Source organism: Scophthalmus maximus, chromosome 17 (assembly GCF_022379125.1).
Source record: "Scophthalmus maximus strain ysfricsl-2021 chromosome 17, ASM2237912v1, whole genome shotgun sequence".
NCBI classification, from domain to species: Eukaryota; Metazoa; Chordata; class Actinopteri; order Pleuronectiformes; family Scophthalmidae; genus Scophthalmus; species Scophthalmus maximus.
The window spans coordinates 14,282,501-14,306,680 of record NC_061531.1 but is presented as its reverse complement, the minus strand read 5'-3'; the positions used below and the strand labels follow the sequence as shown (position 1 = coordinate 14,306,680).

The window sequence follows — 24,180 nt, the reverse complement described above, 5'->3', positions numbered from 1 at the left end:
CCACCAACAAAATGAAAACATGACATGTTCCTTTTAAAACAGATTGAAAGTCTTGTAATGCACATAACACTAGAAATCAACCAAATAATGCAAAATGTATATATTGTTTTCAAAGTTTACTGCTATATCCACATTGGATAACAATTAAATCCAATTTTTCTTTCTGATGCGTAAAAAATTGTTTTCATATGCGTAATCTTTAATGACATATGGGCCCGTTTTTTTTTATACAATTAGCCGACTAACACAAAAATCTTATTTGATTTATTTTAAATTCTATTTATTGACAAGTATTTTATTGTAATACTAAAATAAACAACTAAATGCAAATCTGATATACAACTTTTCCCTAATTGTTAAATATCAGAAATGTTCACTGCACAATTTCTGGATTTGGTACCTGGACAAGAACGATGTGTCGTGTTTTGCAAAGTGATTGTATAAACAGTCAAATTGGAAAATAAACAAACAGTAAAATTTAATTAAATTGATTTGTATGATCAGAAAATATTGATTGTGCCTCAGCAATGTGTTAAGTTAAACCTAATACAAAATACTCCGTAGAGAAAATGATTCTATACCTTCATGTATATTACACATCTGCTGTTTCATTCATATTTCTATTATCGATTACAAGTATCATAGTTATTTGAGATCTGTCCAGTCTCTTAAAATCTTTGCAGTACATTTAGTTAAACAATTCTTCAATTACGGCCACAGGATGTTCTTTGATGCTCTGCAGTCGTGTGCGGTGCTGATGATGCGTTCGGGGAGCGTGGGACCTTTAGTGTGTCCTTACAGCTGTGTGTGAGGGGACTGTGGGACTCTTTGGACTAAGAGTTTTTAATTAGCTGACAACATACCGGAGAGTGTAGCTTGGGGAACAGTGGGTTGGCTTGTCACTGGCGACCTCCTGTGGACAAACACCTCGTTACACCAGAAGGAGAACAACACACTGCTGCCCCCTGCTGGGGTTCACCACACATTCAGCATTACAGGATTCATGAGGCAACAAAAGGCTCGGCTCACAGAGAGAGAGGGGGGGGGGGATAAATATTTTTCGTAACAGCTATGCATGCATGTCCTATTAAAAATGTCTTTGAACATTGGATATCATTGTATGAATTTCTCAAATTCCATAAAAAATCCTCCCTGATTCACTTCAAAAAACTGAAGTATCCAAAAATTGGTCAAAGACAAAGCACCGAGCTCTGCTCACCTCTCAAATAGCCCTCATGGTTTCATAATTGTGTAGTGAGGGAGGCATTTTCAGGGACACAACATGGCATAATTATAGCTGCTGATGATTCTGTGGTGCATTGCTTTATATATCGTATTGACGTAGAGCTAAAAGCCTGCCAAGTCCAGCTCCTACTGTCTACTGCGTTACAAAGGAAAAACAATTTTAGTGTTATTGACCGTCTGCATCGTCTGGCTACGGAGTGAGGGACACACACATCAGCACGGTGTTCTCTACACTCAGTCCTCAGCCAGCGAGCTGGAGAGATGCCAAATAATGCAGATCATATTTTCCGTGAGAACACGGCCTGATAATGATAAACTGGTTAATCATGATGGCAAAAGTGTTTCCCCCACGGGAGCGCGGCGAGAGAGAAAGAGAGAGAGAGAGAGAGAGAGAGAAAGAGAGAGAGAGAGAGAGAGAGACAGAGACATTAGTGAAAAAACACACTGCAAACAAAGCAGGCAGTCGTGACGAGTGTGAGTGGGGGGGAAGGGGTGTTTTGACAGCATGATACTGACTTGTTAGTGGGTGTTGTGACATTGGCGAGGATGGTGAAGTTGCTTCTTACAGTTCGTAGGCTGGCCAACACCTGGGGGACGGATGGACAGCGTAGGAGGGGAAGAAAAGGAAGGAAGAGGGAGGGAGGGAGCGGTGGGAGGTGAGGGTGAGGGTGGGACACAAGTTCACTGCACTATTCACCTTCCCGAGTCATTTTGCAGCGATTAGACATGTCAGACGAGGTGTGTGCGTGACATACCTGAGCGAAAGGGGTGACGATCATGTCTTCGGCGTGCCTGCAGGACAAAATTCAAAAAAGAGTGGAATGAGATGAATGCGAGCGGTTTGGGCAGCTGAGGCACTTCATATTAGTGTTTATATGAGGCGCCGTGTCTGTGAGCCGGGTGTTTACACAGACCTACGTGGATCTAAACAGAGGAATAATCCTGAAACACACGGATGGAAGGTTTTGCAGTGGCTTAAACTCAGCAGAAAAAAAACGAGGCAGGAGACAGAGCACAACAGTTCACGTTAAGCGAATTCATCACGATTTCTCGAACATATTGCTCGCATAATTACAATTGTTGCCATGGCTCAGTCACTGTGGTGTGTGTGCTTGTGTGCGTGCGTGTGTATGTGTGTGTGTGTGTGTGTGTGTGTGTGTGTGTGTGTGTGTGTGTGTGCTTGTGTTTGTGTATGGACACTGTGGGTCACATGTTTGTGCCCCGTCTGCCGCGTGATGGATCCAGGATGATGGCTGCTTCATGCTTACCCCTCACTGTTGACGGAGGAGTTGCGTGACATGGTCTTGGGGGACGTGTCGTAGTCCGAGTCGGAGCGGTACAGGAAGGACTCCCTGCGCTGACTCTGGGGGAAAGAAGGGTGCAGCACCAACCCGGGACTCGCCTGCGAGTCCATGGGACTGCGGCCCGGCGAGGGACCATTCTCCGAATCGAAGCTGAAGGGTTAGATGAGACAGGGAGGAAATTGGGTTTTACTTGTGGGTCTGTAAGCGTTTGATTTAAGGTGTTTGTTTCGCCCGCCGCTCTTATCTGATAGTGACACACCGAGAAGTGGCAAGATAAGGCCTGCACACCCGAAACACAAGCCTGGAACGCCCTCCTCCAGTTCTTCTCCAGTTTGTGAGACAGAGTTGAAGAGTTGAAGAGAGAAATATGTGACAGATGCTGCCGCGTTAAACCCATACAGCTGCGACGCTGCACCGCCGTTGCATTGGCAGACTGCCACCATGGGGCCCAGGGGAATTACACTTTACTGATAAGTCAAATTTTGGAGCAACTTAAGTGAGCGAAATGAACAACATCCTCCCCAGATTCTCTCTGGGCCAAAGCTGTCTGTGTGAGGGATCTTTCTTCTACACCCAAAGGTACAAACAACCTCTTAGAAACACTTGTAAGTATTTAGATTACTTCATCTATCATCAACAAGAGAGAAAAAGGGCCGAGACCTTTGGGCAAATGTTGTCCAGTACATGAATGTCTTGTCTCTTCCTTTCAGTTTTGGAGTGGAGGCACAACATCTGTCCACACAGCATCGGACTGGCAACACGGCCGATTAACATTCAAACCCGAAACACAAGGCCAGAAAACTAATCTTGCCGATCTGTTCAAAGTCGAGCTTCTCCCGAGGGGACGCGGCGGCGCACTTCTCGAGTTACAGTCGTACCCTTTTCACCAGCACCTGCACTCAGGGAAGCCTTTATTCTCCAGCAGCACCTCGATAAAAAAACAAAAACCTTTGATCGTGCAGCTTATGAATTAAGTCACTATTGATCGAAGGGCCCTTTTAAGAGTTTGGTGACGAACAAGAGAAATGAGGTGGATTTATCTGACAACATTAGTGAAAACCTTTTTCCTGCTTGAATTGTTATTGGGTTTGTTGTTTTTCTAAAAGAGCTACGAGACCTAAAGATATTAATATATAATTGTCAGTGTCGTGCTGCAGTCAAATGTTGGGCTGACGAGAGCAGATAAGGAGGCACGTCGCAGTGTCGCTGCAGCATCTATTTTTAATGTAGTATAACTTTTTATCTCCTCAGCACCTCCCCTCTCCTTTTTGCAAACTTTGGACTGTCAACACGGTTGTGAGCAACTTTCCGTTTAACTTCCAAAATTATGCGTGAAGTGTGATATTTTTAGAAACCTACTTGCTAAATTGGCCAATTAGGAGCCACTCCTCTCCCCAGAAGGCTTAGAGTCTATATGACTTACAGATCACATTATCATTAAACAAGTTTCCCCACTAATGCAAAACACAAATGTCTGCCGGGGGGGGGCTTTTATTTATTTATTTATCTTTTTTGTCTCCTGAAAAAACTTTGACAGAAATTAAGCATTCTGAATTAAGCACATCCCACAATATGATGAATTGTTCACTTTGAAATCTTCTTCAGCGAGTCACATTACAGTCACATTGCACGAATACTCATACATTTATAGAAAAAGGAGAGTTGGAATGAGGACTGGGACAAATTACAGATCTGTGGTCTTGGATGCAGAACTGTACCTGCAGACACAGTGAGACGAGCGGCTGTGCTCCTGAACACTGCGGTTCAGCTTCATGCGCCGAAACAGAGCGGAGCCGCCGCGTCCGCGGGACTGATCGGCCGGTGACAGGGGCGAGGTGAGAGAAGGCGCGGGAGCTGGACCCTCAGGGCTCTCCCACAACCTCAGCTGTCGTGTCAGCTTCCTCTGAGTCATCGCTGCCCGCGCTGGCCCCCGCTGGAGCCGACCAGTAAGACGGAAGAACTCCCCCAGCCTTCACTTGATGTAGGCTATGTCGCCCCGTGCGTCCGCCACCCCCCTCCCGCGCGGCCCCCCTCTCATCTAGATTTTCGGTTCGTCGCCTCACTTTCCGAGGCAGACGGAGAGGCGGCACCTGCTGTGCGCGCTGCTAGCTGTCTGCCCGATCCAGGGGCAGGATCCAGTGACAAGGTCTGATCCTCCCTTTAGTCCCGCGCTCCCACGTGTCTCATGCCGGAGGAGTCAAAGTGCATCGACATGCATATCCAGCGCTGTGATTCTCGGGCCCCGAGGATGCGTAAGCTCCAGTTCCCCTCTTCTCACATCCTCAGTTTGTTCCCCGGATTTGTGCAGGTCTCCTTAATCCTTGCCCCATGCCGGTTTGTTTTTGCGACTCATCCGTTCCTCGGCGCTGACAGCCTCACAAAGAACTCCTCTGACAGGTTATTTCACCACCTCAGCTCCGTTTGACTCCCACTGCCGCCCGCCGCCGAGACCATGCGGCTCAAAGGCGACCTGCGGTGACCTCTGTTAATTTCCTAATCAACCAGCATCTTGCCCTTCATGTTGTATCTGTTACTCTTTCCTCTCCTCCCCTCCCCCTGCCCACTTCCCCTAATGCAAGTGTGCGCTCGCGCTCGCCTTATCTCGCAGCTCACAGTTCCTCTGCAGCAACAGGAAGGCTGATCAGTAAAAGTAACAGCACGGGCGCTGGAGTACAGACACACACACACACACAGAGCCTGTGTTATGGGGGATTTGAAGAGAAGATAGAGAACATTCCCAGAATGGAGGAGGAGAAAGGAAAAAAAAGAAGGTCAGGAGCAAACGGCTTGACTCATACCCCTGTGTAAATGTTTACACGTTCCGCTGAAGAGGTGCGCGAGGTTTACGCCCCAAACATTTTGTATTTTGACACCAACACGGCCTTGCTCCCCAACGGCGCCCTCCGTGGCCTTTAGATGTGACCGGACACGGCGCTGCTTCAATATTCTCCATGAGCAACAATTAGACCATGAAATAGCTTTCAAACAAGGTGCATTAGGTCGACCACAACTAATCCAGTGATGACAATGTTCGACGGCCTCTGGCGTGACTGCGTTTCTACCATGCACTGCGACTCCAACTGCAGAAATATTCAACTGCAGCTACTATGTTGGAGCTTTTGCACCACTGCAACCGTCTGGTATATTGTCATCCATTAGTTATTACTTTGATAACGTAGTCTTATTGATTAATAGCGTTATTACTACCTCATTAACCCTTGAATTACCAAAATGGAAACAAAGCCTGCGTGAAGAGGGAAGGAAACGTTTTGAGAAGTTCTATTGCAAAGCTTCCTGTATTCAATATACTCAAGTCCCTTTTTTATTTTACGAATTACTTGTCTTTTTTTTTGTTAAATTTGAGCGAAAAGTTCTGGATGAAAAAGTGGAAACAAGCACCATTAGAAACTATGATTAACTTAGATGTATACTTGTTTGTTTTTATCAAGAAGCCCTTTATAATAGTTGATAACACATTCCACTTCACTTTATCATATTTTCGTGCACTGGTTACCAACAATTGCAGCTAAATAAATGTGACTACTGTCGTCATGAAATCAACAGTTTTAAAATGGAGCAGGTAAAAACAGTCTGATGCATAAAAAACCAATATGGCACACGAAGACAGGAAGATAGGGAAATGAAAAACTTTCTGACAAAAGCCTGTTAACATTTCTGGTCTCTCAATGCCTGCAGTGCCGGTTCGACGTACTTCTGAAGTCGGAGAAATAAATCATATTCTACAGCATCCCGCGCCGTCGGAAAGTCTCTCCAAACGCGTCTTGTTGCTGGTAGCAGGGCTAACCTTTATTCCGTGTTTGGAAAACAGATTGGACATTTGGGAAAGATTGTGCGCGCAGTCGTGCATGTGTCGTCTGCTGTTCGACAACCTCCCTTTTGTGCGTTTACTTTGCGGATGCCCCGAGGAGACACGGAGAGGAGAGACATGCACAGTTTGAATGTCCGCCAACCGAATGAGAGCACAAATGAGACGACTTGTGAATGCTATCTGTTTTTTCCTTCAGCCTTCTTCTGCGAGAGTAGCTGGGAAAAAAAAGAGAAGGGAAAGAAAAGCAGGTGAAAACCTGCTGCATGAAATTCAATGTTCCATCTTTCAGCAGGCAGCTTAAAGCCTGAGCTGCGGGGAACACGGTGGAGATAAGATGCCCTGTCAAGTTGTTTCCTCCACCCCTCTTGCCTTTTCCACATTCGGCTGCTTACCCTCCTTTCTCATTTCAGAGTCGCGCTTTTTCCTCCCTGACTGTCATTTGTTTACTGCGGATGGCGGAGCTCCTCTTGGAAAGTCACAGACCTGTATGAACAGCGCCTTTTTCAAAGACAGACCGACCTCAGGAGAGCTGATCAAGAGACAATTATTCCATCGCCTACTAAATGCGGAGTCCCAGCTCAATAATAGCTGGTGAAACCTCTCAAAGTGACTCAGGCAAACACACGCTCACACACGCTCGCACTCAAATACACAAAGTTAATGTTTAACATGCCTGTGCCCATCACCCTCTCTCCCTACGACACACACACACACACACACACACACACACGGACATGCACACTTGCAAAAACACACCCCCATGTTGCACTTAAGCGCACAAACAGATGAGCATTAAAGATGAAGCTCCTCTTTTTTTCATTTCGCTCAAACACTATAAAAAGGCAACCTAGATGCACGCACACACACACGTCACACACACACACACACACACACACACACACACACACACACACACAGTGTACAGGGGATGATTATAAGTCGTGCTGTGGGCAGCTCTCTTGGTTTCATTATGTGAAAGCAGAGTCCCCGGAGTGTATCGCTGCGGACAATGACATGATGATCAGAGGTTTTCAGAGTGAAGGGGATTTGTGCCAGCCGAGCGACTCCTTCTCACGCAAGACAACATCGAACCGCCTCTGTCAGGATGCAGAGGAGCACATTAAAGCCGCCGTCCCTCACGCAGCTCTGCCACCTGAGTGACTCTCGCGCAGCCTCTCTCCTCCGCCTTCCATTTCCTGCCTGTTACCGATTTCAAAAAAAACAAACAACCTCTTTCACTGAGCTAGCAGTTGTTTTGGACTTGGAGTTAGATCGTGCAAATCGCACAATGTCCATTCGTCTTTGACTGCTTTTGTGGCGATTTCTTTGCGATGCCCCCCCGAATTTTTTCCGCAGGGGGGCCCTGACGCTGCATTCTGGGGTTTTGGGTTAAGCCAGAAAAGTTATGTTTTACGTGAAAATTCAGGTAAGCCATTGTGCCGCGGTTTCCCCCGCCCTGTAGCGGGATGATAATGGGCGCATCCAGACCATTCTCTGGCTGCGCGGGGACCATGGATGCTGTATGTCAATGACGACACTCTGATTCATTTTCGCGTGACTGAAAAATGTGGTCGCTGACTTGGAAAAATGTAAACGCTCATTTATTGCATGTGCAGCGGCTGCGTAACATCACGCTGAATTGAAATGTACTTTAAGGTTGAGTAAACCTACACACAGGTATTGCCTCAGAGCTCCGTTGGTTATTGAATCAACGCTGCTGCGCATCTTCTCAGAGAGAATCCTTGTGTGCGGACTAAGCCGGGGAAATTGGACTGTTCTGCGGCAGCACTTCATTTTCCTCTCCTCTCGGCACACATTTCTGCCACAAAAGAGAGAGCCCCGATTTTCGAGTCATTAATACCGCAGGCTCCAGAGGGCTTTGGAGTCAGTGTAGCGATTAGTTTAATTAAACCTATAAGTCGGTATGAGAGTGTAGGGGAGATTGGCATACATCCCCTCCGATTGACCGTGTCTTGCCATCGATTATTCATTAGCAGCCATCGCAACGAAGACTCTGGCTGAGGAGGACGCTGCCGCCACGTCAGCGTTTTCCCCATCGGCCTGGTTGGTGTCAGCTCTCCGTTTCCCTCCATCACACTGTGCGCCGCTGTTAATCAGGATTTTCAGGGGGGGGGGGCATCACTCATTCATTAAAGTGACTTTCTTTTTTTTTAAAGAAGAACCCCCCCCCCCCCCTTTTCTTCATTCTCTCCAGTTCACTAAGTTAATGATTAACCTGCCGGTGTCTATCACCCTCTCTCCCCCCAACAGCGCGCACACGCACCACGAGTCCGTATACGCTCGGCTTCAGTGGAGAATGACAGTAATTTCCTGCCCCCGCTTCCTCTTCTGCCAAGCAACCACACAGATGCTTATTTCCACGTGCAAATGCAATACCCCCCCACTACACCCCGCCACCCACCGATGAGCCGTGCCTCGCCCAGACATTTAGCACCTGGCTGATTGCTACCAGTGTGGGGGAGGCTTTGAGGGGAGTTGAAGGGAAAGAGGAGTGAGGACTTGCAAATTGGGAAAGGGTGCTACTTTTATCGGCTGACCATATAATCACAGCCGTGCTCTATTGCGACGGTTGAGTCACCGAGCACACGGGGAGATACTGTGGAGCGCTCGCAGGCTGGGGCAGGCTGGGGCATGCTTTTAGGGCAACGTGCCCCCCCCGTAACTGACACATCTCAGATGACATGTCCAGAGAAGGCTTGCCATCTCCGCTTGCCTCGGCTTGTCATTCGTGAGGCAATGGCAAGAGACAGAGAGACAGAGGCACGCTCCAGCCTGCTTCCATTTTAATGTGGACATTTACAGTGCGATGCACAAGAGGCCGGGGATCTGAAGGGAAAGTGCTGGCGCCGCGCCACATGGGCAGAGAGAGGGCATCTGGCCACCGGAGCTTCACAGAGCCGGGATAAGAATAAAGCGATGACATACATGGAGGAGTGGAAAATAGACGACAGGACGCGGCAGCGAACAGTTGTGGGCTGTGAGAAGACTGACAAGAGACAGATAGGTCAATAGCAGCTGATCACTGAGTGAAATCAACTGATATTTTCTCACCAACTTGATGTAATTACGTGAAAAATTCCAGTTGTCACAGTCACAACCTATTTCAAAACTTCTGATTGTGTGTTCGAGCTCCGTGGCTCCTCGTGACCCGGCTGCTGAACGCTCATTAAACTCGTCAAATCTTGTGAGTTAAGAAACATCATTATCTCATTAGCATACTTCCCAGCATACATTGTATTCGAATTACAGCTCTCCACAAACACTCTCTGTCACCCAGTGCGTGACAGGAGCTTGTTATGAGTCCTTTCATGCATGTATCTCGGATGAGTCAGATATTTTCTCCGATAATAAACGAAAAACAATGTGAAGGCTGATGAAAATTCTAATCCACCCCAGGCCCCCTCCCTCCGCATTCTTAGTGTACAAGTCACCAGAGCAGCTTTTTCATGTCAACGTTTCAGTGTTGATGCTGGACCGAATCTAACATAATATCCATATGCGTATGGAATATTATAACCGTAAAGTGCATCATTACTGGAAGGACTAATGCAACTGTGAAGCAAATCTGACTTCAAACTCTTGAGATGACCTGAACAGTTGTTTGCTGCTTTTAATAGCTTAAGTTTATCTCTAGTTCAGGAGTCTTACATTAAATCAACCAATGGCCGAGCAGAATGAAACAGCATCTGATCACAGAACATTAATTCAGTCTGGTAAATGAATATGGTAACGTTGAAGTAACGTTTTTTTGCGGTGCAGTGGCCTTGACCTCCTTCAGGCCCATGCCCCGTCCGCTGCCCCTCCCCTGTTAGCCCGCCCCTCCCTCCGGCTGTCCGCTCTGGCCGTCGCCCATCCAGCTCTGGGCCGCGCCGCGGTGAGATCACAGAGCCGCAGATTACAGCAGATTATCCTGCCGCACAGGATCACCAACCCCGACTCCGGGTGGCCGAACACATGAGAGCCCGGTCGCCAGCCTCTGAAGGTGCAGAACACGCGCCTTTCAGGAAGAACCCGGAGGGATTGGCCACAATCACACACCTGGCAAATGCAACAGGAAAGGGATTTATTTTCGTGGGCTACAGCAGACGGGATGATCAGCCTTTATTCCGCCGAGCAACAGGCCCTTCCGCATTGAGGAAGGACAGCCCCTCGTAATCTATTAATGCACTGTACAAAATAAATTCTTCCCGGTTTGAGCGGTTCAAAGCTCTGAGTGCACGGTTTTCTTTTCCCCGGGAGGATTTTGGGCTCCTCTGCTGTGCGGAGTCTTCAAAAGCCCCGACCAGAGGGCGTCCATCGCTTTCACATCATTCACCATCAGCGGATGTCCATACCCACGGGGGTCTCTCCTCAGGTGGAGACCGACTCGTGCCAGCTTCACGGGTTTGTTCGACTTTCAACTCCCCTGGCCCGTGTGCCCAGCGCGCGGAGCTGATGTGTGTTAGATTGTGAGTGCGACAATTCGGTGGAATCAGAAACTGGTGGGACAGTCAATCCTTTTTGGTAAGGCCGGTTTTGCACTCCAGCAAATGGACTGCATTTATATGGCTCTTTTCTAGTCTTATAGACCACTCAGAGCACTTTACAGGTCACAGTCACATTCATACAGTGCTTTTGTGACACACACACACACACACACACACACACACACACACACACGGTAAATAGGTGGCAACTTGAGGATCAGTGTCCTGCCCAAGCACACTTCATATTTTGCACACACAAAAATATGAACTGAAGGAGCCGGGTAATCAAACCACCGACCATTCGATAAATGTACAACCTGGTCTACTGATCCACAGCCATGCCCGAACCCCCCCCCCCTTTGGATTTGCTTTGGAACTTTGAGCTCTTATATCACCACCGACATAAGATGAATAGTGCAGGTACTTCAGATCATCAGATTTCATATTTGGTAGTAAATCCTTTGCAGTCAGAGCATGCACACGCTCCGTGTCTTCCCGGGGTGATGTTCTGCCAGGCCTGTGCTGCAGCCATCTTCACATCTTGCTTGTTTTGAGGCCTTTTTCGCCGTCAGTCTGTCCTTCAAGCAGTGAAACACATGCCCGGTTGCACTGAGGTCGGATGACTGGCTTGGCCAGTCAAGAATCATTTTCTGCTTAGCCATAAAAAGTATTAAAAAAACTGTTTCCTTGACCGTATGAAGTCTGTCGTGTCCAAAGATTACAGGACGAATATGTGAGAAAAATCCATAGTCGCCATCGTGGATTCGAGCCCAAGGATTGTGTTTCTGTTTGCGGTGTGTTTCCATGCTGTGCTGTCGCCTCCTGCACTTTTCTGGCACGTATTAGAAACAGGGGGGGGGGCAACAAGGTCAGTCGCACAGCTCCACAGAATCCTTGTGTTATTTTCTCTTTCTTTCTCTTTGTGTTATGGGCTATTCCCATCAGAGTGTCTCTCTCCTTCTCTCTCTCTTTTCTCTGGCCGAGACGGTTAATTAGGACTGAGTTGGGGAACACCCGGTGTCAGCAGACACCCGTCGTCCTCCTATAGCTTCTTCCCGTTCTCCTCCCTCTTCATCCTTCTTGCTCCACAGAGCTCCCTATCCTAAAGGCCCTTTAGTGTGAAAGGGTAAGTATTTAAGAAACGTGACTCCCCGACAGCCAGCTCAGTCTCAAACTGCGCTTGCAATTTTTCTGGAATATCAGGGGAGCATCCAGAGGAACTGTTTGTTTAATAAGCATTGTTCCGACGGAAAAATGCACCTTGAAGATGTGTGCTACAGGAGCGCCACTGTATTCCTCCTCCCCTCTGCTGCTGTGGAGTCTGAGGCTGGGCTTTAACAGATGGATCAGCCGACACGGCGAACCATCCTGAGAGATGACAGATGGAGAGACGTGTTCACTTGGTGCTCCGTCTAGTTCCCTGCCACTCGCATCCAGGCAAATGAAGGAGTTGAGAGACAAACTCCTCGACGCGCGGAGAGAGACTGCTCTGCAGTGGCAAGAGCAATGAAATAATATTGATTTGCGTCTGCGAGAGGAGATGCTCGCCGAGGCAGCTTTGCCTGGAAAGAGGGAATGGGGGTCAGGATAAGAGTGGTTATCCAGCAGAATTGTGCTTAGTGAACTAGATTTTTGATTGCACCGACTGGCTGGCATCCCTAGAAAGTGGAAGGATGAACTCACACAAACCGAATTAGTGGAGCAGAGACGATGAGAAAAGGAATGGGCCGAGGGGAGGCTGGAAACGCGATCGGGTCGGACTCTGGAAAGTGGCGGTATCACTGGCGTCGGTGCTTTACCACTGAATCCATAACCCCCCCCTACACAAGGCACGGTATTTTTAGCGCCTCACCCTATCTCTGAGATGGAGCCAGTAGCTCCCTCTCTGCAGGCTGGGGCTGCTGGTCCTCTTTTATTTTAATCCAGACTCTGAAGAGAGAAGTGTGAGTCATCCAGAGCTACCTTTGTGTCACTGTGTGGCTCTATGTTCCTCCTCACCATCTCACTATCTTTGCCTCCATCTTTCGCTCCATCTGTCTTTTTTTCACTCAGTCTGCCACTCTTGGATAATGTACGAGTCTATCTATCTATCTATCTATCTATGTATGTACAGTACGTGTGTTTTCTTGGTCTGAAATCTGCAAATCCTTCATGTCATAATTAATCTACTTAACGAAATCTAGAAGTGAATTGCAAACTAATAAGCAGTCTTGGCATCCAGTTCGTCACGCACATTACCTTGCACAAAGACGGTTGGCTGCGCATTACCCCAGAATGATAGATAATTACTTCCATAATGTGGTACAGAAAAAAAATTAAATAAATTACTGCACAGGCACGATGCAGCTGAGAGAGAAAACATACATGGCTGATTTAAACACAGTGAAATGGTCAATTTAACTGAACTGCCCTGAACTGTCTTCTAACCCCCCCCCCCCCCCCCTCCAACACACACACAAACACACACACACCCTTTTTCACATCAAACAAACACAATCATCTGATCTGTTGTTATTAAAAAAAGCAATAGATTACAACCGTTGTAAATTACCTTGCTTTTCATAACACCTGCTGCGATGCATTAATATGCATTTATATCATTAAGAATAATATCACCTCTTGTGCAAACTCATACCTTATGTCGAGGTAAATTACATCCCCGGAGACAAAACATACCACAGGTTTAACAAGAACAATTAGCAAAAACTGTTCTCCCAATTAGAGTGCCGTTACAATAGGTGTTAACCGGGAGAATCAGTGTAAGTGAGAGAACAAAAATAAAATCTTGTGTGATTATCCTAGATGGCAGTTAGATTTTATTAGTGAGGGGGGGAGAGCTCAGGATTATCTGTGCGGATTGCTTTGTCCTGAAACTGCCTCAGGGCCATGTGCCTTGCAGCAGGACTGTGAAGGCAACACGCTCCTGCGATGAGTCAATCTGTCTGTCGTTTTCTAATTCTCATGTCATCCGGCGCTCTCTCTATCTCGTCCTTCAAATTCTCCCTTTGTGTAAAAGCAGAAGCGCTGTAATTTCACGAAGAAGAAAAAATAAAACAGTCCAACCCCTACACCCCCCCCCCCCCCCCCCCCCCCATTAAAATGAGCCCCTTTTTTTCCGTCACCACTTCCTCTCCTCGCATGCGGCGCCGCGCCAGCAGCTTGAGCCGTTCAGCATCTGTCCGACTTTGTTCCGTCACGCCCCGTTGGCCTGACCTGACCTGACCTGACCGCTTGTCCTGTCCGCTCACCTGTCATCGACGTCTGGTCAAAAGCAGCGAGAAGGGTTTGCCGCACTGCTGCTGCGAGATCGAGAAGACACGTCAATAAAACTGTAACTGTGGATGCCTTTTTGCTTTTAGCCGCATTCTGATTACATCTGTTATAGACATGAAAGAAGCTCTGCTCCTGCTGCCCCTTTTTCTTTTTTACTTTGACCACTTATGCATTTTATCTTGATGAAGGCGTTGATAACGGTAAATTCCCCGCTAGTGGGAACAGAAGCAGGGGACGAGTGACAGAAGTATTTATCAGCGGAGAATCCGGTGAACCTGGGCAGCCAAGTGCTCCTCGACTGATGGCGAAATGATGGAGGGAGAAGCTGTGATGGAATAATGAGGCCTCAGCGCCGCGGTGGGAAAAGGCGGCGTCAGAGTTTGGGCCGTGAGAATCAGCAGTATGTCCAAACAGAATGATTTGTCTCCCACTCCGCGTGTCCCCAGACACATGCCACGGTCGCCGTGCCAGTTCGCCTCTCTCTCTCTCTCTCTCTCTCTCCGTCTGTCTGCCGCTCAACCAAGGCAATGCGCATGCAGGCTGCGTGCACTGCGGTCAGCTGTCACCTTTTTTTTCCACTGGCAGCAGCAGCAGTGTGGAAACTACTGGAAAGTCGGGAGGCAAAGTTCATGACAATTTCAGGGCCGGTGGACGGAACTGAACTTCGTGATGGCACAATTTCCCGGTGACAAACGATTTGCCATCGTGGAGGACACATCTTCAAGAGATGTGCCGTGCCCCGCGGGGGGCAGAATGAGGACATTTCACACAAGTCTTTTGACATCATCTCTCATTCTTGCTGTATACACATATTCAAAGGCGCGCACACACACACTCACACACACACACACACACACACTCACATTCACATGCCCGCAAACACACACACACACACACACACACACACACACGCACACACACACACACACGGACATAATCATGCAAAAAACCAAATGTTCCTACGCGGACTCTGTCTTGCACGCAGAAGCAGCCACACTCAATATCTTTCTTATACATATTGAAACGCGGAATGGAAACTGAAATAAAGCTCAATAAAACACTGGGAGCCGAGGCTGGTTTGGTTTAATCTCATTACACTGAGAGCCTGAGGCTTCCCTCTCCCCCCCCCCCCCCTATTTATAGCGCCCTGCGAGAGAGAGAGGAGGGCTGGCCTTCATGTACACAGCATCTCTGGCCTGCGCAACCGTGGCTGTATAAGTGGCAAGGGACTCCTCCAATCGCAGGGCAGGTCTCGCATCAAATTTTGGTGCCGTGACAAAATACACAAAAACTGCCGTTGATCTGTGAAGGCGGCCGCCCTCATTCCGCATTCTCCAGGCGTGTGTGCGCGCGCGCTTTACTCATTTGCCACGTTTTACCTTCTGTTCCTCTCCGCTCCCCTTATCGTCGCACCTTCTCCCTGGTGCCGGCTTCCCTCCACCCACCTGTTTGATGCGAAGGAACGGGGCTCAGGGGCTTGTCTCGTATTAAAGCAGCCTTATGTGCAGGGGAACACCCGCTTCATTCTTCGCTTCCTTCTCCCTCCTTCGCTGCTGCTGCTGCTGCTGCTCTGATTAAACCAGCATGTTGTCTTCTGGCCATTCAGACTGAGGTTGAGGATGAGCATTCTTGAATCGATCAAGCTGATTTTGCCCACTTTTCCAGACTCGGCCCGCAGACTGCGCTGATGCAAACATGCACGAGGATTCGTTTTACTTTGCTCGGGGGGGCACTTTGAAACTTTTGCCGGGCATTGACGATGGTGCTGTGGATTGCACCAGAAACCTTTCAAGTTCTTCCCTGAATAAAATGCCAGCAACAGAATTGAGGAGCTCAGGGGGAGTAAAGCTGCGTGGAGAGAGAGAGAGAGAGAGAGAGAGAGAAGACTCAGTTCTGATCTTCTTTGAGGGAACCTCTCACAACAAAAGTCCAGACAATGACCCCAATGATACGCGCGCGCACACAACAAGAAAGAGAGGAACCGATGCCACTGTAGTTAATTACTTTGCCTTTGTCGGGGTAAAGCACATCTCCCAGGCTGCATCGGCACCATCGGGAATCCCATCTAGTCGGGGGATGTTACTGAAAGACTCCTGCTGTGGACCTGGCCCAAAAGAGAAAAAAACGAACCCACATGCAATCATCAAAATCATCTCGAATTGAAAAGTACCAAAATACCACCCTAAATCCTCAGGCCATGCTTTTTTTTTTCTTTCTCCACCCACCCCCTCTGCTCTCCAACAGCCTCAAGGTTGACTGTTAATGTGTGAGCAAGAATGTGACCTACAAGGAATGGGCTCACTGCTCTGACAAGACAGGTTATGCTCACACATTGATCTAGCAGAGGTCAGGAGCTGCACCGGAGGCTCTTTTTTTTCTTTCTACGAGGGGTAAACTGAGGTGCGCATCAGCCTGGTCGCCACGCCTTCAGTCGGCTAATATTTAAAAGCCGCCTTGTTCTCAAGCGTCCCAACGAACAGTGTTGCAGCTGCACAGTTTGTCGATGTTGTTTTGTGTGTGTATATATATATATATATATATTCCTCACACAAGCCTGCTGCATCTGTCTCTGAATTGTTCTCGTTCAAAGGATTTGAATAAATATTTTGTTCTGACTTTGACTGGGAGCAACACACACACACACACACACACACACACACACACACACACACATTAGCATCAACATGTCAACAGCAACGTAGAGTACAAATATAGCGCGCACATGCACCAGGCCCTGTACGTGACACTGTTGCCTATTGATAATAACATATTTCTGTTGTTTTTAAAAATGGAGTAGAATTTATTTTTTTAAATAACGATTTGGAGAGAAAATCTATCTTGGATTTTTTACATCTCCTCTTACCGCTAAAATACTGATGCATATTGAATTAGATAATGCCTCATTTTCATATGTAAAGAAAAAGTTTGACCCCATTCACCTAGTTTCTTGCTTCTGTACACTATATCTTCTCCACTACATTTCAGAGCCACATAATGTACATGAAAAAGCGTCAAATGATCCAATCAAATATAACATATTGCTATGAATTAAATTACTAAAAAATGCAGGAATTGCACATATTATCTCCATGTTTAATAATAGTATAAGACTCACAGGGGCCACATTTTTCCACATTAGGATACTTATGGTTAATTGTATTGACGATACTTGAGTACTTTTAATGAAGTAACATTCTGTTGCAGAACTTTTATTTATGATTAAGTATTCTATTAATTGTGCTATTGCTATTTTTATCGGAGTAAAAAGTTAGGAATAATCCCCCCATCACTGCCAAATGAATGATAATTCATATTTGCTGGCTGATTTGGTTCCCCTGCTTTCCAAATTAACACACTACGAAAGATTCAGTGGCGCATTTGGCGAGCCCTCGTGCTATTATTGTTTTTGATAGCGACTAAATATTATCTGCTGTTGTTTGCACCATTTTTCCAATCAAGCTCGCACAACGGCGGAGCTGAGTCAGACCGAGAGCATGGGGTAAAAATAATTTCCTGCCATATTTCTTGTGTCAGGCCTACTCTATATCTGCCAACAACACTGTCTTTATCGCAAAGTGATGTTTTGTATCGGACGGAATCAAAATGGAGGAGCTGAACAAAGCCCGGGGTCGTAGTGCGCTTGCTGGGATTGGGCCGCACAGTGTACAGTGAAGAAATGCGGTAAGTGGGAATTAATGCCGTCTGTCTGTCTTCGTTAAAACAGGACTGACACTCTTTCACCATCATCCGGTGATGCTGACTCTCTGCCAGTCAGTTCTTTGGCGAGAGAAGCGTCCCGGGGCAGTGACACCTCAGAGGAGAAGCTGGCATCACCGGCTCCCCGCTCTTCATCCGCGTCTGTCCGGTGCCAAGTGCGGTCTCCCAGGTGCGCCCCCTCCTCGCGCACAGCTCCGACCAGTTGTGAGTTCTCGATCTGAACCAGACTCTCCGTGTGCGCTCCCCTGACGCACCTCACATTAGTCTGACACGGCGCTCTGCTCGACAGGTGTATGCTACTTGTTCTTTCTGCTCCACTGTGTGTGTGTGTGTGATGCACACTGACACACAGCTGACAGGGGGTTTGTCAGTCTCAAGTCATTTCAGACAGATCTGCACTAAGACAGCAGCCCAAAGCGCTTTTTCAGCGGGGTCGTCCCCTCGGTGGCGTCACTGTGCGACACAGCACCGGAGACCGCCGGCTATTTGTGAAGTATGTCGGTCTGTCTCACCTACTGGGAAGCAACACAACATTCTCATTCACACATTTGGTCGCGTAAGGAAATCTAAGGCGGCACCAGCGTCATACCACAGTTTTCTCGCAAAGCAGAGCTGTCTGCTGAGAGGTGAAAGACTGTACCTCTTGTTTCCAAATTGAATATGCTGCACATTTTGACATCTCAGCCATGAAGGCTCGGTTTGAAGTGGTTGACTTGGATTCCTCACAGAGCCTATGGGCTTAGAGAATAAATTACTATTTCTACTGCTGAGCTTTATATATTTTTTTTTTGTGTGTGTCAGATGAAAAATAAATGCAAGGAAAGATATTGTTATGAATTCACACGGGGTGGGTTTTAGTGCACATTTTCATCTGACAGCATAATTACCTGCGCCAAGGAGGGGATGTTTTCACAACTGTCCGTTCCTGCATCTTTTCTTGAACATTATGAGTTTTGTTTTTGACATTTTCATAGATTTTCCATGCATCCTGATGGGAAATTTAGACAAACTAAGGGAACTGATATATATGAGTGTGTGCAGTTCGCTGCCGCTTGATTGAGTTTAAGGGGACTGTTGGGCCTTGCCGGGGGTATGCGCTCTACTGACGGTCTTTCTTGCTGTTAACTGTTTTACCGTCAAATAAGGCTTCCCTTTGACGTGCAGGTCTGTTTGAACTCATTCTTAAACAGGAGCTAATTTTTTATTCAACGCCCAACAGTCCCCTTTAAATTCCATCACGCTGCACCCAATCGGTGCCCTATCTTGCAATCCCACAGGGATAATAATGGGTTCTTTCTTGCGCCTGGCCCATCCTTCCACCAAGTTTTGTGGAAATCCAATCAGCAGTTCCTGTGTAATCCTGGTGACAAACCAACCAACCAACCAACCAACCAACCAACAGACCAATCAACAAACCAGCCAGTCAACCAGAGTGCATACCCCCACCACGGCCCAACTGTCCCCTTCGACCCAATCAAGCTGCACCACATTGCCCACACGCAAAGTTATTAGTTCCCTTAAATATGACAGATTTTCAAGATCCACCTAGGAAATTTGTATAAATGTCAAAAACTCTTGCAATGTTAAAGAAAGTGAATAAAAACATCCTGAATTTGTGGGGGATTTGAGTGGGTTCTTACTTGGCCCATGTTCCATTCTTCCACCAAGTTTCATGGAAATCTGTGCAACAGCTTTTTTGCGTAATCCCGCTGGCAAACAACAAACACACAGGGACATGGACCACCTTGGCAGATATGATAAAAAAAAATGACATCATTATAATATACCTTTAAGGAGAAAAGGCTATAGTAGGCTTTTTTTTTCATTCTGAATTCACACAAAATGAAGCACTGGTGGGCAGTTGATTCCACCACCGGGTAAACAAAGGTTTTGAGATTGAGATATGGCTTCGAGGGAGGGGGGGGGGGGTTACTCTGCAAGCAGCTGATGATCTCAGTGGACAAGAGAGGGAGTGTGGGATGAAATGATAAATGTATGACAGAGAGAAGCAGTGTGCTTAATGCTGCTGTAAGCAAGTACAAGGCTATCGGGAGAGAAATCTCGGACGCCACAGGGAACCAGCAGAGACGGGGGGGGGGGCCACACAATAGGCAGACGAAACAGAGACGGAATCAATACTCCCCGTTTACACTCGGGTGAAATGAAGCACTGAGAGGAGGACAGGGGATCACAATGAGAGAAATGCAGCGATCATGAGGCTGCATTTTGTACGGACAAAAGAGGGATTCAAATAATATTATCGGATAAGGAATGGCATCATAATCCAAATGGACATCTTGAGAGAGGCACAAAAACTTTCGGGGAGGCGATCTAACAAAAAACGGTGTTCCAGACAAAAATGTGAGCGGGCCAGTTGCCTCAACCGTGAAGGTATTTGTGGGCGGCAGGTGGACTAGACCACTCTGAAGGGGATTCAGAGTGAAAATATTTCAAATGCAAATACGATCCAAGGTCGATCGCACGAAGCGAACGGACTGTGAGAAACGTGGTAACCGCTGGCCCGAGTATCTGAAGAGCCTGCTCGGTGAGACAGAGTGATAAGTGGAGGGGAAATGAGAGAAAAAACACACACACACACACACACACACACACACACACAAAGAAAAGCCTTGGATGAGAGCTGTGTGCCTTCCCCCTCTGCGCAGGCAACCTGTTTGGTGTCACCGCGAAGCAGCTCTCAGAGGACATGGTCTCTGGGCTCTTGCCTGAGCCAACCGAAAGTGAGCGGCGTTCCAGTACATGAACTGCCTCCAGACACTAATTAGCGCCAGAGAGTAGTGAGAAAAGCACAGAAGAGCGCAGCCTGTAGCTTAAAACAGATGGTTTGGCAAAAAAAAACAACAAAAAAAAAACAACACAAATGAGATTAGAGGTCTTATTACTTAACGCTATTAAGACACATTTGTTTTTGGTACGATTCCTGAATTGTTGTTACCTGGAGTAGTGTAGGAATGTAAAAGTATGATGGACAACTAAAAATGCTGCTATGGTGGTAATTAACTGGCGCTGTACCTCATTATGAGCTCAATTATTACGGCAACCGGCCGGTCGCGCTGGAGAGAGAGAGCCGCTCCGGTTGATAAACCAGGGACCGGCAGAGGCACATTCACTTCTTTTCTTTTCCACTTTAAAAACACACAATCTATAGTGTGCCTCATCCAGCGGCATCTGTATCAACTTATACAGTCGAGACCATCAAGTGTCTGTAAGCTTCACCCTTTTTTGGGGGGGCGGGGGGTCAATTAAATCTATTCTACAAAATGCACAAAATGGGTTACCATGGCAACAGAATTGCAGGGGAAGAGCTGCTCGGTGTCAGTCATTCGTCTCTTTCCCCGTTTTGTTTGGAACTTCTCCGACCGCATTGGGGCACGGGGACCCGATGACTGATACACTCGTATTGGCAGGGACCGAAAATACGGTCGAACAAAAGGCAGCGGGGGCGGGAAGAGGAGGCAGACTGACACTCTTGGAGGGAGGGGGGGTGTAAAAGACAGACACAAAAAATAGACAAATGAGAAAACAGCCTCAGACCACGATTCCCCCGAAACAATTGTACAGCCAGAATCCCTCCTGTATTTCACCCATCCCGAGATTTGTGACTGTAGGGAGGCGATTACAGTAACACACACACTGTTTCTCCCCTGAACCTTGTCCGAAACAATTTCAGCCACAGCTCTCAGGCTGATTGACCTTTCGAACCTCCAGATGAGGTCTTGACCAACTCCTCTGTGATTGAGCGGCCGGCTTCCTCGAGACACTGTAAGGTCATCTGCCGGGCCAATCAGTGTCCAACCAATCAGAGACCTATTCCTTTTTTTCCGCAAGTCTCCAACAATAAAGTCACTTCATGTTCCTTAGCCAAAAAAAACAAAACTGGAATATTTGTTATTATAATGGAACTATTGTGATTGTACATTTTATCCTTAATGTATAGATATACATTTAAGAATCATCAGGGGAACATTAGGCCTCAATTTCCTCTAGAAAAACCGACGTTTGTTGAATAAATTGATCTTGAGATCATCGTCAACATGAGCAGGATGTTGGGTGCAGCTCCTGTCTATTTAGCCATATTAGAGAAATGATATATTCCCAGCGAGTGCACGTGAATAAAAGCAGCCAGAGCAGTCGTGAGAGCAGATATCAGTGGAGCCGCTTTCCACGGCCTGGACTCAATGCAAATTTTGCCTTGAGCCAAAGACACAGAGCTGCCGGATCCACATAGATGCTCGTGAAGCCTGATGAATCCATCGAGGAGACGAGGCATCCGGCTATTCGGACACGAGCAAAGAAGCAGAATGTACAGTCGCTCCGATATGTTGGAAGAATGAAAATAATAACAACACAACAGCGGAAACTCCGTCTGGCCTCCCACGGACGTGATTCAACTGGAATGGCACACAGTACATTTTTCTAACTGACAGATTTTACTTCTGTTGTGTGAGCTGTTGGTCTTATCGTTTTGCTTTTACTGAGATTTAAAAAAAAATCATTTTTACTGTATATGTGTTTGTGTTAATTTTGATCATGTTAAATAAGATTACTATTGGGGGCACGAGCCACTGGCAAAGTCAGGCCAGGACCTATTGTAATCGAAGGAATTATTATGATTATTATGCAAAGTAATTGCTAATTTGAGGCACTAAACGTTCTCATTAATATTATTATTATGTCCCCTAAATATGCCTGTGTTTTTCAATCAAGATTCCTGCATTATTACCTCTGGCAATTTTAAAGAAAATGAAAAAAATAATCTGCACCAAAATTTCAATGGTAGTCCCATCCGCCCTTCAAGTTTCCTGGAAATATGCTTGGTAGTTTTTGTGTAATCCCGCTGACAAACAAACCAACCAACAACCAACACACACACACACATTTTCACCACTACTCATGACACAACATTCATCTACCAGCCTCCGTTCCTCCGTGCTCCCTCCTCCCTGTACAGTGTGTGGCACAAACACCCACAGATTGTACACATCACCTCAGCGATGTGCTCGGGCACACACACGCACACACACACACGGACAAACACACACACACACACACACACACACACACACACACGAGCCAGCTTGGTGTTCTCTTAGAACTGAATAGAATTATCTCGCTCTCTCTCTTTCTCCCTCTCACGGTTTGCCGCCCACAGCAGGAGAAGGGCAGCAGAATCAGTCCCAGTGCACTAAAGATTGGGCTGCCTCTCACTGTGTGTGTGTCCTGGGGACTAAAACACATCTCAGCCCTTCCTCCAGTCAGCTGGAGTTGGCCCTTCTCCCCGGGGGCCTGCCAGGAAGGCCGTCTGTGGCGGGCGAAAAAACCCAACCCCAAAACAAAGACCATGAAATAAATAAAAACAAATAATAACAGCAGGGAAAAAATGAAACAGGACTCCGGCAGTCCTCACAAGACCCGCCACGCTCTCTCACTGATGTGTTATTAGTCGAAATAATCCTCTTTAATGTGTTCTCTTGTGGTGGGAGCACATTTGGGCTTCATAATGAGGGAGTCGGAAACCGTCCAACTCTTCTCACTCGCGAGAACATCAGGGGATTTCAGGCCAAACAAAGGAAAAGAGTGGAGGAGGGAGCAAACTGGAGACATGCTTGTATGGGCTTAGCTGTCTCTCTCTCTCTCTCTCTCTCTCTCGCTCGATATCTCAGAAACATAAAGATGCCCCCTTTTTACGAACATGTGAGAAATAACAAAAGTCGCATCACCAGCCGGCCGACACCTCCGGCCCAAGTTGTGCCAGGCTGAACCGCTCAGATGTTCTCCACTGTGGAAAAGAAGCAGGTGCTGCTTCCAGGTGCTGCATTCAGTGTCTAGTTAGGTGGATCAATCATGGACCGGTTGTCGTGTAAGGACAAAGTAATCGTATCAAAATTTTTACCGCTCCATGACTCATTTGATGAAATGCCTTTAATCCAATCTGCTTTATTAACGTGCATCGTGTAATTTGATTTAACCGGCCGGTGGAGTTGAGAGCTGGCGGGGTTTAACTATCGTGTAATTCTGCCGTGTTTTTGTCCCCAAGTGTCTGTCGATGGCCCTAATGCAGTGATTTCCTTTTACTGTCACGGCCAATCTGATCAGAGCGCGGCCGAGTAGATGCTGAAAGCAACCGCGTGACGGGCCCCTGCCGCAGGAGTGGTAGGTAACACTTCATAACTTTGTCACATCTCATCATTTAAGAGTGTCTTTTCAACTCAGCCTCCGCTTCATGTGCCACACCCACCATGGCAGGGTCAGAGGTCAGCAGCACCAGGCTGCACCCTTTAGGAGCTGCTCTTGCTTGGAGGAC

The 24,180-nt window shown here is 47.1% G+C and overlaps 1 protein-coding gene and 1 long non-coding RNA gene across 5 annotated transcripts in view; one reads left to right on the top strand and one right to left on the bottom strand.

Annotated features, from left to right (window-relative positions):
- Positions 1-19,584, top strand: part of LOC118289458 — a 29,002-nt gene extending 9,418 nt beyond the window's left edge. The window contains exon 4 of the long non-coding RNA XR_004786066.2: positions 17,863-19,584. This is a non-coding gene — a long non-coding RNA (uncharacterized LOC118289458). The remainder of the gene's footprint in view (positions 1-17,862) is intronic.
- The window catches only part of pde4a (phosphodiesterase 4A, cAMP-specific), a 39,907-nt gene that overhangs the window by 13,791 nt on the left and 1,936 nt on the right, over positions 1-24,180 (bottom strand). The window contains exons 1-5 of one of the 4 annotated variants that reach the window (XM_035616489.2): positions 6,771-7,024; positions 2,514-2,699; positions 2,001-2,037; positions 1,762-1,832; positions 864-913 (exon numbers count right to left, since the gene is read on the bottom strand). In XM_035616489.2, coding sequence (XP_035472382.1) covers positions 864-913; positions 1,762-1,832; positions 2,001-2,037; positions 2,514-2,659 — 304 coding nt within the window. In that variant the 5' untranslated portion in view covers positions 2,660-2,699; positions 6,771-7,024. Of the gene's footprint in view, positions 1-863; positions 914-1,761; positions 1,833-2,000; positions 2,038-2,513; positions 2,700-4,267; positions 5,238-6,770; positions 7,025-24,180 lie in introns of those variants that run through there. The other 3 variants (XM_035616487.2, XM_035616486.2, XM_035616491.2) reach the window with 3 other exon arrangements.